Source organism: Penicillium verrucosum, assembly GCF_028828655.1.
Source record: "Penicillium verrucosum strain IBT 35672 chromosome Unknown utg000003l_segment0_segment0, whole genome shotgun sequence".
Classification (NCBI taxonomy): Eukaryota; Fungi; Ascomycota; class Eurotiomycetes; order Eurotiales; family Aspergillaceae; genus Penicillium; species Penicillium verrucosum.
In genome coordinates, this window is record NW_026643212.1 from 3,821,780 (window position 1) to 3,834,330 (window position 12,551).

Sequence of the window (12,551 nt, forward strand, 5' to 3'; positions counted from 1 at the left end):
TAGTCGCCCGTACCTTTCTTAACTTCAATCCCAAGCAACTTGAGCTCGCAAATCATGAATAACGAGCAGTTTCGCCGGCTACTAGCCGACCAGTCATCGTCAAAACCAAAGGATCAGAACCCAGTACCTGGTCGCGATGCATCGCGTGGCGGCGCAACCCCGGGTGGATCATTGGGGTCGCGAATGCGATCCAGTATTCCCATGACACCGTGCGTTGCTTGATTTACAGATTGCTACTATTTCGCAGGAAACTAACAGCTGTCGTATTTCTATAGACGTTCAGTCACTGGTGTGGACTTCGCCCACCAGCTCTTCGAGCAACGCCGTGAGGGCGATCGACCTTCTAAGCGATTTAAGTCCTCCGCCGCGCCGAAGGGTACCTCGCTACCGACCGGCTACCAAGATCGTGCGCAATTGCGCAATAAAGAGGACGAAAGTGAGAATAGTGCGGGCTTGGAGGCGCGGATCAAGGCACTAGAAGATCTGGTTAAGTTGGGACAAATCGACCAGGCCACATTCGACAAACTCCGCCGAGACCTCGGAGTCGGAGGTGACCTCGCAAGCACACACATGGTCAAAGGACTGGATATGGATTTGTTGAGGAGGATCAGGGCTGGTGAGGACGTGTCGCAAACGGCCCAAAAACCTGCGCCGCCCCCCCAAAAAGAAGACGTTGATGAGGAATTCGAACGTATGACGGAAGAGAAGGGACTTGAGGAGCTTGCTGCTGCACCCAAGCAACGGAAAGAAAAGAAGAAGGGAACCATGGCACCCCCGCCTGCTAGGCCGAAGACTCGCGATGAAATCCTGCGGGAATTGAGGGAAAGCCGTGCTGCTGCTGCTGCGCCTGCTCCACCGCCAGAGTCAATCCTCGGCTCGAAGTTCAAGAAGCTGAGCGATGGAAAGCCCGAGAAGAAGCGGTTTGTGGAGCGTGATGAGACCGGCCGTCGACGCGAAGTGCTCCTGATCACGGACGCGCAAGGAAATACGAAGAGGAAGACTAGGTGGCTTGATAAGCCGATTGAATCAGCTGTGCCTCCCGCGGGAGACCTTATGATGCCTGATAAAAGTCTCAAACCCCTCGGTATGGACGTTCCAGCTGATATTGCTGCCCGTGCTGCTGCACAAGAGGCCCCTGAGAACGACGACGATGACATCTTTGCCGGTGTCGGTGATGATTATAATCCTCTCGCTGGGCTTGAAGACGAGTCATCGTCTGATGAAGATGGCGAAGTGGCAGATTTGGCTACTCGCAAACCTGAAAAGGCCACTGTCAGTGCAGAGGAGAAGCCGTCTGCCGTCTCTGAAACAGCACCTTCAAAACCCAAGAACTACTTTGCGACTGGGTCCTCCACTACAACAGAGGAGGAGACTATGGACCGATCCAACCCCCTCACGAAAGATCCAACCATTCTTGCAGCCCTCAAACGAGCTGCAGCCCTCCGACAAAGCTCTCCCTCGGCAGAGGGCGAAGCAGACCAGCCTCCTGATGCAGCAGCCCTTCGCCACAAACGCTTCATTGAAGAGGCACGTCGCCGAGACGCCATGGATGCTGCAGATATGGATATGGGATTCGGAGGAAGCCGCAACGAAGACGCAGAGGAGGAGGACGATGGTCCCTTGCTCGACTTTGACGATGACGAGCGAGGCGGGAAAAAGAGAAAACGTGGACCCAAGAAGAAGAAGGGTGACAAAGATAGTGTTACGGATGTTATGCGTGTTGTCGAGGGCCGCAAGAAGGAGACTTGATAAGTGCCATTGCCAGGAACCCCAGATCTTGGGCTCTCCGTTGTCCCCTACATGTACGTTCTACTATGGAATCGACAATTGGAGATATTTGATACCCTGCTATGCTATGCGTTCTCTACTTGTCTATCAAACCCGCAGGTCCGCGGAGACCATTCAGCCACCAACGTTTACAAGCTATTGTATTAACCTTCTAAGATTTGCTGAATATCATTCCTAGCATGTAATGAAGGCTACACATTCTCTACGTATTTACCTCCAAGTAGCCGGCCGCTTGGATGGCCTTTAACTTCGACGACATATGACTTCGATAGCCTGAATATCCAGTCACTCGATAGAGATGACGTTGGGTAGACGAACTATGCAATAACAAAATTCTCCGATGTCTTTCCTAGTATCTCTATCGAATGGTCCCGTGGACGCCTGCGTCACAATTTACGAAGTACTACTTGTATGGCTCAATGTTTTCCGTCGATATCTTCGGCGTCGGACATATGAGACGAGCTCTGGTCCATGTGATCTCATTTAGGGTGAGTCTCCCTCTGCAGAGGATGTTGTGTCTCGCCTATACAGATTGCTATAGATTGCTGTATATCTTCATAATACTCTAGGAATATCACTACACGTGTAGATATCAATATCTGCTAATGAGAGCTAGTGGACTCCCTAGACTGACTCCTGGGGCTTCGTTGTCACATATCCCTATACATGTCTTCTGTGTATCTAGGGTCCCGAGACGCGTGATACTTTAGGGATGGTGGCACTTTCCCTTTTCCAGACAACCTACTTTCCCTAAAATGGAAGGACCCCCCAGCTTCACTCCCCAGATTCAACATATAAATACCCCCCTCCCCCCCTCTTCTCTCTCAATTTTTTTTTCCTCCTGCATCCATCTTCTCTCATACTTCTTCTCTCATACTTCTTCCATCCCCCCCGGGAACTTTTTGACTTTTATTCATCATTCATGGCTTCATGGCCATCCTCTCTGCACCGCACTATGTTTTCCTGTGCCTCTACGACGTGTTTGCATCACGGTCCTCTTGGTGACCCCCAGCTGGTCACATCATCTGGACCATGTTTACTGGTGAGTACCTTCCATTTGTTCATTTGTTCATTCCTTCTTTCCCTTCCTTCCATCTGTTCCTTCCATCTGCTCCTTCCATTTGTTCTTTCTTCTGTTCCTTCCTTCCATCTGTCCCTTCCTTCCATTTGCTCTTTCCATCTGTCCCTTCCTTCCATCTGCTCCTTCCTTCTGTCCCTTCCTTCCATCTGTCCCTTCCATATGTGCCTTCCATTTGTTCTTCCACTTCTATGTCTCGTCACGTCTACGCATTTCGTGTCTTGTTTTGTTATCTCTTCCGTCCTTTCCCTTTTTACCCCATCCCTGCCACGCCATGGGGTTGTCTGATCATGGTATCGTTACAGGTGGTCCCATAACTCCATGACATCATGGCATCATGCCTGCCTCCTGATACTCTGTCATTTATCTATGCATACCCATTCCCCCATGTCCCACATCAATGAGCAATGTCGGAACCTGTTATCCTGTTACTTGGCTAATGAATTGCAGAGACCAAAACACCAGTCCATGCTGTGATGGATGTCGACTCTCTATGATGTGTTCTCTCTCATGGGATGAATGACCCCATGGTGAGAGCCTTTATGTTCTAGGTGAGAACTCCAGCGTTATCAACCCCACGGTTCTTTTGGCTCGCAAGGAGTGGAAGACCTCACCAGTCCATTGGCTGATGCAGGGAAACTTTTTCTTCCTTCTACCTTTAGGATTCGATTACGGCGTTTTCTACCTTCTACCCTACTACCACCAGAGACACTTCACAGTCGTACTTGACTTTCATACCAGGTGAGAACTCTCGCGTTATCAACCCCACGGTTCTTTTGGCTCGCAAGGAGTGGAAGACCTCACCAGTCCATTGGCTGATGCAGGGAAACTTTTTCTTCCTTCTGCCTTTAGGATTCGATTATAGCGTTTTCTACCTTCTACCCTACTACCACCACGAGCACTGCGCAGTCGCATCTACCAGGTGAGAACTTCAGCGTTATCAACCCCAGGGTTCTTTTGGCTCGCAAGGAGTGGAAGACCTCACCAGTCCATTGGCTGACGCAGGGAAACCTTTTCTTCCTTCTGCCTTTAGTGATGTTTTTGCATTTTTGCCTCCTTTCTGGCATCAAACAGGGCCTTGCGGGATGAAAGATAACCCCAGCCTGCACCACGGGACGAAAAAAAGCCCACAGGCCATGAAACTACAACCGCCATCATTACCAACGTTAACATCGACATCAATGTCGGAAACAAATGCCCAATCTTCCATCTCCACACAGCACATTCAGGTGAGATCTCACAGCGGAAAAAGATTGGAAAGGAGGTTGGATACACCAACATCAACCAACCTCCACAGATAGTTAGAATTCTGCGACGGGATCTCACCAGCTTTGCTGACGCTTGTTGGTCTTTGCCAGCAACCTCCCGTCCCTACCACCGGGCCAATTTGCAAAAGATACCAACATGAACACGGTTGATCCCCAATGCTTGAAACACCAATTCAAGCACGCACCAGGCATTTCTACATTACATATTCAGGTGAGGTTCTTGAGCGGACAACATATGGCAAGGAGGTTGAATACAACTCAAACGGACAACCCCCACAGACCAACCTCCTTAGATAGTTAGATAGTGTTCTGCGATGATAGTCCTCACCAGCTTTGCTGACACTTGTTGGTTTTTACCAGACATCTCCATACCCGCGACCAAACCAACAAATCACCCAATTGCTCACTCCAATTGATATCCAGAGCTGCTTGATCCTTCCGGACCGCCTCGGTTTCAACAGCCGACTCAGCAATTTATGCCGGTCCACTCCAAATCAATTTCCAGGGCAAGGTGTAATACACTGGCCACCCACACACAGCACACACAGCACATTCAGGTGAGATCTCACAGCGGAAATCTTTTGGAAAGGAGATTGGATACACCAACATCCACCAACCTTCTTAGATAGTTAGATAGAGTTCTGCGATGACGGGCCTTACCAGCTTTTGCTGACGCTTGTTGGGTTTTACCAGATATCCTCACATATCCACGCCATCTATTCCAGCGAGTCCAGTGCTTTGCACTGATCTTTCCAAACATACAACACAAAATAATCGCACAATCTTGCATCTTCAGGTAAGGTCCCCGAGCGGACAAAACATGGGAAGAAGGTTGAATACAACCCATACGGACAACCCCCATACACCAACCTTCTTAGATAGTTAGATAGAGTTCTGCGATGACGGGCCTTACCAGCTTTTGCTGACGCTTGTTGATTTTTACCAGATATCCTCACATATCCACGCCGTCTATTCCAGCTTGCTTGGAATCCAGTGCGTTGCACTGACCCCTCCACCTCCAACATACAACACAGAATAACCGCACAATCCTACATCTTCAGGTAAGGTCCCCGAGTGGACAAACATGGAAAGGAGGTTGAATACAACCCAAACGGACAACCCCCACAAACCAACCTCTTTAGATAGCTAGATAGAGTTCTGCGATGACGGGCCTTACCAGCTTTTGCTGACGCTTGTTGGGTTTCCAGGTCTATACCAACCGCCAAACAGACGAACTAGCCCATCGCCTCGGATTTGCTTGCTACTTGGCCCTGCATGTTGCTCAATAGCATCTGATTGATCTTGATCAAGTGAGGTTATGCCCCCTGCACCCTCGAAATTGTACAATTCGCTAACTAAGTCTAGGTGCATTTCTCCTGGAGATGATTGAATTTCTTCCGACAACACTTGAAGCCTCAGTGCTCCGGCTTCGATCAGAAAATGATGTTGAATCTTTCCAGCCTTGTGCATCTCGGTTTGCTACCAGGTTACAACGGTCAGGTGGTGAATATTCTATGTTGTCTCTACTTGAGCCACAGTATGGAGGCCGCGGTAAAGTTTCGGGGACCGGTTCCATTTCGCTGGGCTTACCCATCCCCAAGGATAATCCGGAAGGTGCGATGAAGTGGGTTCCCGAGGTTGGTTGGATGGGTGGAGCTTATCTCGGTCGCTTCCAATATTGTCCTTGGGGATGGGCTGGGTGGTCAGTAGGGGGCCTGCGCAAATCTGTTCCCTGGCAATATGTTCCTGGCACCAGTAAAGATCGCAATGTATGACTCGGTTAACAGGCTTTCGGACACAAAGGTCAGTGTTGTGATCAGATGGATGCAGCCGGGGACAAACTCTGGCGATTCCTTGAATTTCTCTGAAATTTGAGAATGTCTGCTGGGACATGACCGTGGTCGCCATCCAAGGGTTGGATGGTTGCAACATGTGGAATTCATCACCGGGTCGTCGTGACTTTGACATCTGGCATCTATGTCTGTTATGGGACAAACCTGCCTTCAAATGCCAAAAGTTACAATGGAGAGTCATGCCCTACAACATAACTAGACAACCGTGTCCATCACAAGATGTCATCTCAAACACAACAAAACACAACAAAACACAAAAGGATGGGAGAAAGAAAAGGAAGTCAACAACGCCGACATCACCACCAGCGGGAAAAGGCGAAGGCAGCGGAGTCTCGCAACACTTCGGTCAACATTCTCCTGCCTTGCCTTTACCCATAAGAAATATCACTCTTATCGGAAATTCAAGTGGCTATTCACATTTGCGCAATATCAATACTTCAGAGGTGTCCAAGGCGATGGAACATGATGGGTGGTATGGGGATATGATGGAAGGGTGTGGTGGCGACAGTCAGGCTACAGAAGCTGAACTTGACTACTTGGGAGTCAATGAAAAGAAAGAATAATGGAAATTGAACATCATACAACAATTTGACCTTCCCAGAACCAAGTCTATACCACAGAATGCAGGTAGATCCAGTATTAATGACTACCTTTCAAGCCTTTCAAGATAATTTTGGGGAAGAATCAAGAGAAAAATAGCAATTGGCCGTGTTGTGTATTTTGTAGTTCACGGATTCCTCACTTGGACAGACCAGGAAACAACAGGAAGCAGTACAGGTAACCCCCCATTACCATCCGTGAGAGTTCCGCGGCAAACAACATGGTCGCAGAGTACGACTCAGAAGGATACTTAGACTAATGGACTTTGAATTTCCATCAAATATCAGGTATCGTCCAACCGACTAAGTCACGAACGGGACAGCACTTTCTTCTATATCCCCACATGTATAGAAAAGCTCTCCACCTAGAGAATGGGTGCAGCTTGTAACACCACCAGCAGTATTGCCAACGCTCATTCTGCAGTTGACGAACTAAACGCAATTCCGACACTGGTTCATGCCATAAGAGCTCAGTGACCCCCGTTTTCCGCACCCGAAGAAATGACTGGTAGCAAACGAAGAGATATTTGCAAGTGAGTGCGAGGCAGACTTGGTCTGTGACCCAGAGGAATGTGAAGAATATCTCCACTATTTCTGGTGGAATCCTTTGAAAATTGTCGATTGGTAGGGGTTTCTGTTGGGTCTTCTTTTGGGTTGTTCGTCGATGCCGTTGGAATATGGATTTCATCTTCGTCGGGGTGATTGTATGGTGATTGTTCATTATTGGAACATAGTGAAATAGTTAAGTGGGATGGGGGAATGGAATTGACTTCTCAAGTTGATATCTTTTACGTTGATAGGCGTCATCAATTGGCGTATCACCCATGGGTTTATATCAACTTAGGGTTACCTAGGTATTTCTGCATCCCAAATAAACGTCAACGATTTGATTGACAGAAGGTTGTGGATTCTGAGGACACTAGGTGCTAGTTGATAGGGACAAGATAATATTAGCTGAAGATATCCAAATAGGATATACACACTGTTCTGTGCCTGGGACTGTATCTCCATTATGCAAAATGTGAAAACATAGGCCATTTCCACGTGTCAGACGTAACTTCCCAGGGCCCCTCAGGCATTCTCTCATTCAATGCACCCGGCGGAGGTCTCCAAAGCAGCAGAATCCCTGGTGGTCGACACTCATGCACCAGTCTCTCCCACTCTTCACTGGGATTCTTTCGCTCGCAATCAATATGCAACCCCATCACCCTCATATATCCACATCCCTCAAATAACCACCTCCCTAGAGGCCCCGATTCAATAAAAGACTCATACCCTAAAATATCAACTCTGTAATGACCCCACTGCATCAAAAGCCGCCCGATTCCACGACGCCGAAATTCCGGATGGACACCCATTCGATTCACGCCTAATGAGTACGGTCAGCTCTTATTAAATCCGCCGTTCCCATCTGAAAATAACACACCTGCGTGAGGCCGCTGGAACCAGATCTGTCGCGGACGTAGGAATTGAGTCGCGACGTGGGAGGCGTACTCGGCGCGCTCGGATCCGGCGGGGTACCAGGTGCAAGGTACGGGGGCAGGGCCACCGGGGAAGGGATTTGAGTGGTAAAATATCCATTCACAGCCACCTACGACTTGGCCGGTTAATTTTTCGATGGCATAGATGTAGTGGGAACCCGGGGTCTGCTCGTGTTTGGTCCATTGGAGGTCTGTATCGGTGGCTTTGTCTTTGGCACGGTCTTCTGCCGTATGGCCGTTGACAGCGTGGAAGATGGTAAATGCGGGTCTAGAGGAAGGGTGAGGTTAATCAGGGTGTTTATTGTAGATATCGTCAAATGCGACACTCAACTCGTATGGATGGAAATTGGCAGTCCAGAGGACGTCGTTTAAGCGCGCAAATTCATCTTTTGTGGTGATTTCTTGAACTTCAAAATCTGTGGCTGCCATGGTTGGGGATTTTACAGGAGAAGAAATAGAAAGAGAAAGAGAAAGAGGAAAAAGAGATTATGTTTGCCATAAAGTATATATATATATAGTAGTATGACCATCCCATCTCATCGTTCCACAGACTGAACCTCCATCACAGGCCCCAAGTAATATTTCCGTGCCCATCCAAAATAATACACCATTGCAAAGACTATCGCTCCTCCAAAGATGGCGATGCTATAATTCATCTTGGCAGGCGTCGGATGGTTTTCCGCAGGCCAAAATCCAAATATCACCACAATGCCTGCGAAGACCAATGCAAAAATGTTATTCAATGTCCCCCAAACCCCTTTCACCCGGAATGGACCCCAGGTGAGTCCTTGGTTGGAGTTCTGGCCTGGCTCAAAAATATCACCTCTAACTCTTCGATACAGCAGCAGCGAGAGGGGAATGATATATGAGAAAAAGAACGCTTCCATCAGCAATGACAAGACAATATTCAACACGATCGATGACCCAATATTGATGAGGCCAATTAAACCTGCAGCGATGACTATGATACAAATACTGTGAAAGGGCACTGTGGTCCGACGGTCCAGCTACTTGCCTCTTCAATTAGAGAAGTGAATATATTGCCCCGAGTGACACGTACCTTATGTATCCATCGCCAGCCTGGAAGAGCCCGTTCTCGCGAAAACGCCCACAGCATGCGACTACCGGATGAGATTCCACCTAGTCCCGCGCAAGCCTGCATGATGGCTATCATACTCGAGAGAACGATTGAGGCTCCCTTGCTCTTGGTGGAATTCTCCAGAATGTGCATAAACGGGAATGTCGCTTGGGACTTCAAGATCGCAGTGAAGTCTCCAGCGGTAAAAAGGAAAGCGATCAGCATTGCAAATCCAAGGATTCCATTGATGGCGATGGCGAACAACATGGAGTGCGGGACCACGACACTACTATTCGCTACCTCTTCGGCCATCTGTGCAGAGCGTCAGTTCTGAAAACAGGAGAGATCTTGAGTCCTCGATTACTAACATGGACAACGCCATCCGTGCCTTGAAACCCCTTTTAGTTAATATCAAACATTGAGTACCCCCAAAGACTCACCTAAAAACACAGCAACCGTTCCTTTCAGGCCAACCAATGTCGCTAGTGTAACATCCCGCCAACCGCCCAGATTATACGTTTGAATAAAGACAGATCTTGCATCGGCGCGCGGCCCGAGGTAGATAATCGGTATGAGAACTGCAAAAAATCCAAGCACATGGGCAATGCCGATGAAGACTTCCAACACGGGAAGTATCATCCCTAGCCATGTATTCAGCACTGTGCAGATGAGCAAGAGTGCCCACATTATTAGCGTCACATGCCACCCTTTGGGCTCGTAGCTTGGATGGGTCATTGCAAAACAGTTCTGAAAGATGCTTCCAGCCGCGTAGATAGCTCCAGTCGGAACGGCAGTCCAGGCAACGATGCAAATTGAGCCTGTGATTATTATGTCTTAGTCCATGGTTGAATATATCCGAGGAGAAGAATTATCTCTCTAAATACCAGTGACATGGCTGAAAAACCTCGTCGAGGATTTCGGGGCAAGTATACTCGCCCAATGATACTGACCCCCAGCCTAGCAAACCCATGTATTAGAGGTTTACCACCAATAGTCTCCGGGTATAGAGCCATACTGAAGGGATCATGCTTGCCAATTCTCCCAGCGCAATAAAGATGCTGGTGAAGCCAATCCACACTGCGATATAGCTATAGATCAAACCGGCTGGTCCTCCACTAAGGTGTTGGATGAATATCAAGCACAACCTTAGGATATCTGGCGAGTCAGACTCACTTTGGTAACCCGATGCCAATGTTACTAAGTCTGGGTTAGCTTGCGCAAGACATCGAAAGGGAGAACGGACATAATGACAGCTTCCCATGTCAGCATCAAGCTACAGGCAAACCCCACGGTACTTGCCAACCCAAACCTCCGCTAGGGAACTATGTCAGTTAAAACAGAGATCAAAAAATGAAGAACATTTACTTTGGATAGTTTGTACCTTCAACACCTCCCTTTTTCCAACCCTCGCTAGCTCATATGCGTCTCGACTGCATGTAATTGCATCCTCTCTGTCCTGTGATGAATGGCACTTGGCAATTCTTAGCGGTATCTCAGCCTCACTATTACTTGCCACGCGCCTATTCATGTTGTTGGATTCGGTATGATACGTTGAAGAATATAGTACACAATGGATGGCTAAGAACGGTTACTCAAGGATATATGTTTATAACCAGCAGAAGTTTATAAGGAAACAGAGAACAAACAGGGGAGGGGCTAAGGGGAAGTTGGTGGTGCCGTCTCATAGGCAAATTACGCCAATTTGAATATTCGAGGTGGGACAACCTGAAGTACGAACGTACTGAAGGCTTCATGAAGAGCAGTACCTTGGGGTGGTACAAATGATGAGATGACAGGGGGACCCTTGCGACACTGGACAACGCTGGAGCGCCAATCAACATTAATAGACAGAACAGTAGAGGCCGCATTCTGTCACACAGACTACCATCTGCTGACGGTACCGGCGAATCTGACTGCACCGGAAAAGCTTCCGTTTTCTGCAAAGTGTTGGTTTTATTGAAGATATGGTATTGTCCCGATAGCGGGCCAAAATGCAAGAACTACAAGGATTTAGCTTGTAGTCTGTCGTTTCCTTTCGAGGCTGAATAAATACATATTATGGCATTAGTGACACGCGTGCTACCACCCAGACTTTTCATAGTGAATTTTGCGATGATTTCCACGGTAAGCTAATATGGACAAGGGTTCTCGTCGGGGAGGTGGAAGCTACTTTTGCAAAGGTACGTGGGTAATAGGTATTTTCTATTATATCCAGTCTAGATACCCTACGTTAAGTGGGCCGTGAGATAATCATCGACTATCACCAGATGAAGCAGCTATGCGGGATCCCGTCCATTTTGCTGTAATATGGATGACCAAACTTCAACACTCAAGATTTTATCTTTGTTTTTAGTTATTGTGTCAATTGGAGCGGTGGCTACCTGCCTTCTCACAAGCTGGAATCTGCTCAGGCGCAAGATTCTGGTCTTGACTCTCCTTCTCGGCACTCTGGTAATTATAAACTATCAGACACCTTTGATTATGACTGGAATAGTAAGCTTACAATCTAAAGGCATCATCCACAATTGCAGGAGCCACTACTTCCGTTGCTGCCACGCGTGGACTAGGTAGATCTTTATCTAATGACGCAGGAGATCAATTACCTGGTCTGTTCAAGGCGATCTATGTGTCAGAGATATTTCACGTCATCACAGTTGGCCTAGGTAAACTGGCGTTCATGGTTATCTTCTATACGATACTCTCCGGGAGCAGCCTCACGGCCATTACAAGAAGCATCTCGGCAGTCGTGTGCTTTTTAGTACTCTGGACCTTGACGATGACAATCGTGGTATCCCTTCAATGCCAACCACCCAAAGTCTGGGATCTTTCGGGGAAATGCTTTAATTTAGTACACCACCCATAGTCCCATACTGTTATCTTGGATTTTGCTAACTTGCTGGAAGGCCGCATTGTGGAAATACTTTGGTGTCATCAATATAGCAATCGAAAGCCTATTGTTCATCGTTCCGAGCGTCCTTGTCTACCGGCTTCATATGCCATTACAAAAACGTCTGGTGGCTATTGCGTTCTTAAGTGTTAGAATACTGTGAATCCCCCATTCCGGTTTCTATACTGTACCGAACTTGACTGACCGATGAACTCCCGTGGAGCAGAAATATAGTCGTGTCGGGTATTCAGCTACGCCATGTAAACGGATTTGACAACGACGGCCGTTCTCTATCAATTAGTCTCTGGCCCTGGATGATGTGTAGCCAGGTCCTACACACAGTGACAATTATCTCGACCTGTGTACCGTTCCTTCGTGAATTTTTGGAATCTTTCCCCAGTGGCATGTTTAAACCAGCTGGGCTAGATTCTACGGGATCATGGCATGGATCGAGATCAATCAGGCTTTTGGATAGTGGTTCGACCCCGTAACTAGTCAAGGGGCACAATTTCATTCACT

The 12,551-nt window shown here is 47.9% G+C and overlaps 4 protein-coding genes across 4 annotated transcripts; 2 read left to right on the forward strand and 2 right to left on the reverse strand.

The window, feature by feature from the left end:
- Positions 1–54: 54 nt before the first annotated feature.
- Positions 55–1,749, forward strand: N7516_009051 (uncharacterized protein; the record flags this gene model as incomplete). The annotated part of the gene is made up of 2 exons (XM_057221770.1): positions 55–209; positions 276–1,749. 2 exons carry the CDS (start codon positions 55–57, stop codon positions 1,747–1,749), a joined length of 1,629 nt encoding a protein of 542 aa, XP_057072042.1.
- Positions 1,750–5,516: 3,767 nt separating this feature from the next.
- N7516_009052 (uncharacterized protein) lies at positions 5,517–5,909 on the forward strand (the record flags this gene model as incomplete). The annotated part of the gene is made up of 1 exon (XM_057221771.1): positions 5,517–5,909. The coding sequence occupies one exon, from the start codon at positions 5,517–5,519 to the stop codon at positions 5,907–5,909; it is 393 nt and encodes a 130-aa protein (XP_057072043.1).
- Positions 5,910–7,968: 2,059 nt separating this feature from the next.
- On the reverse strand, positions 7,969–8,496 carry N7516_009053 (uncharacterized protein; the record flags this gene model as incomplete). The annotated part of the gene is made up of 2 exons (XM_057221772.1): positions 7,969–8,335; positions 8,399–8,496. The coding sequence occupies 2 exons, from the start codon at positions 8,494–8,496 to the stop codon at positions 7,969–7,971; spliced, it is 465 nt and encodes a 154-aa protein (XP_057072044.1).
- A 514-nt stretch (positions 8,497–9,010) lies between these two features.
- On the reverse strand, positions 9,011–9,832 carry N7516_009054 (amino acid transporter; the record flags this gene model as incomplete). Its single annotated transcript, XM_057221773.1, has 4 exons — positions 9,011–9,028; positions 9,128–9,457; positions 9,514–9,533; positions 9,586–9,832. 4 exons carry the CDS (start codon positions 9,830–9,832, stop codon positions 9,011–9,013), a joined length of 615 nt encoding a protein of 204 aa, XP_057072045.1.
- Positions 9,833–12,551: the final 2,719 nt, after the last annotated feature.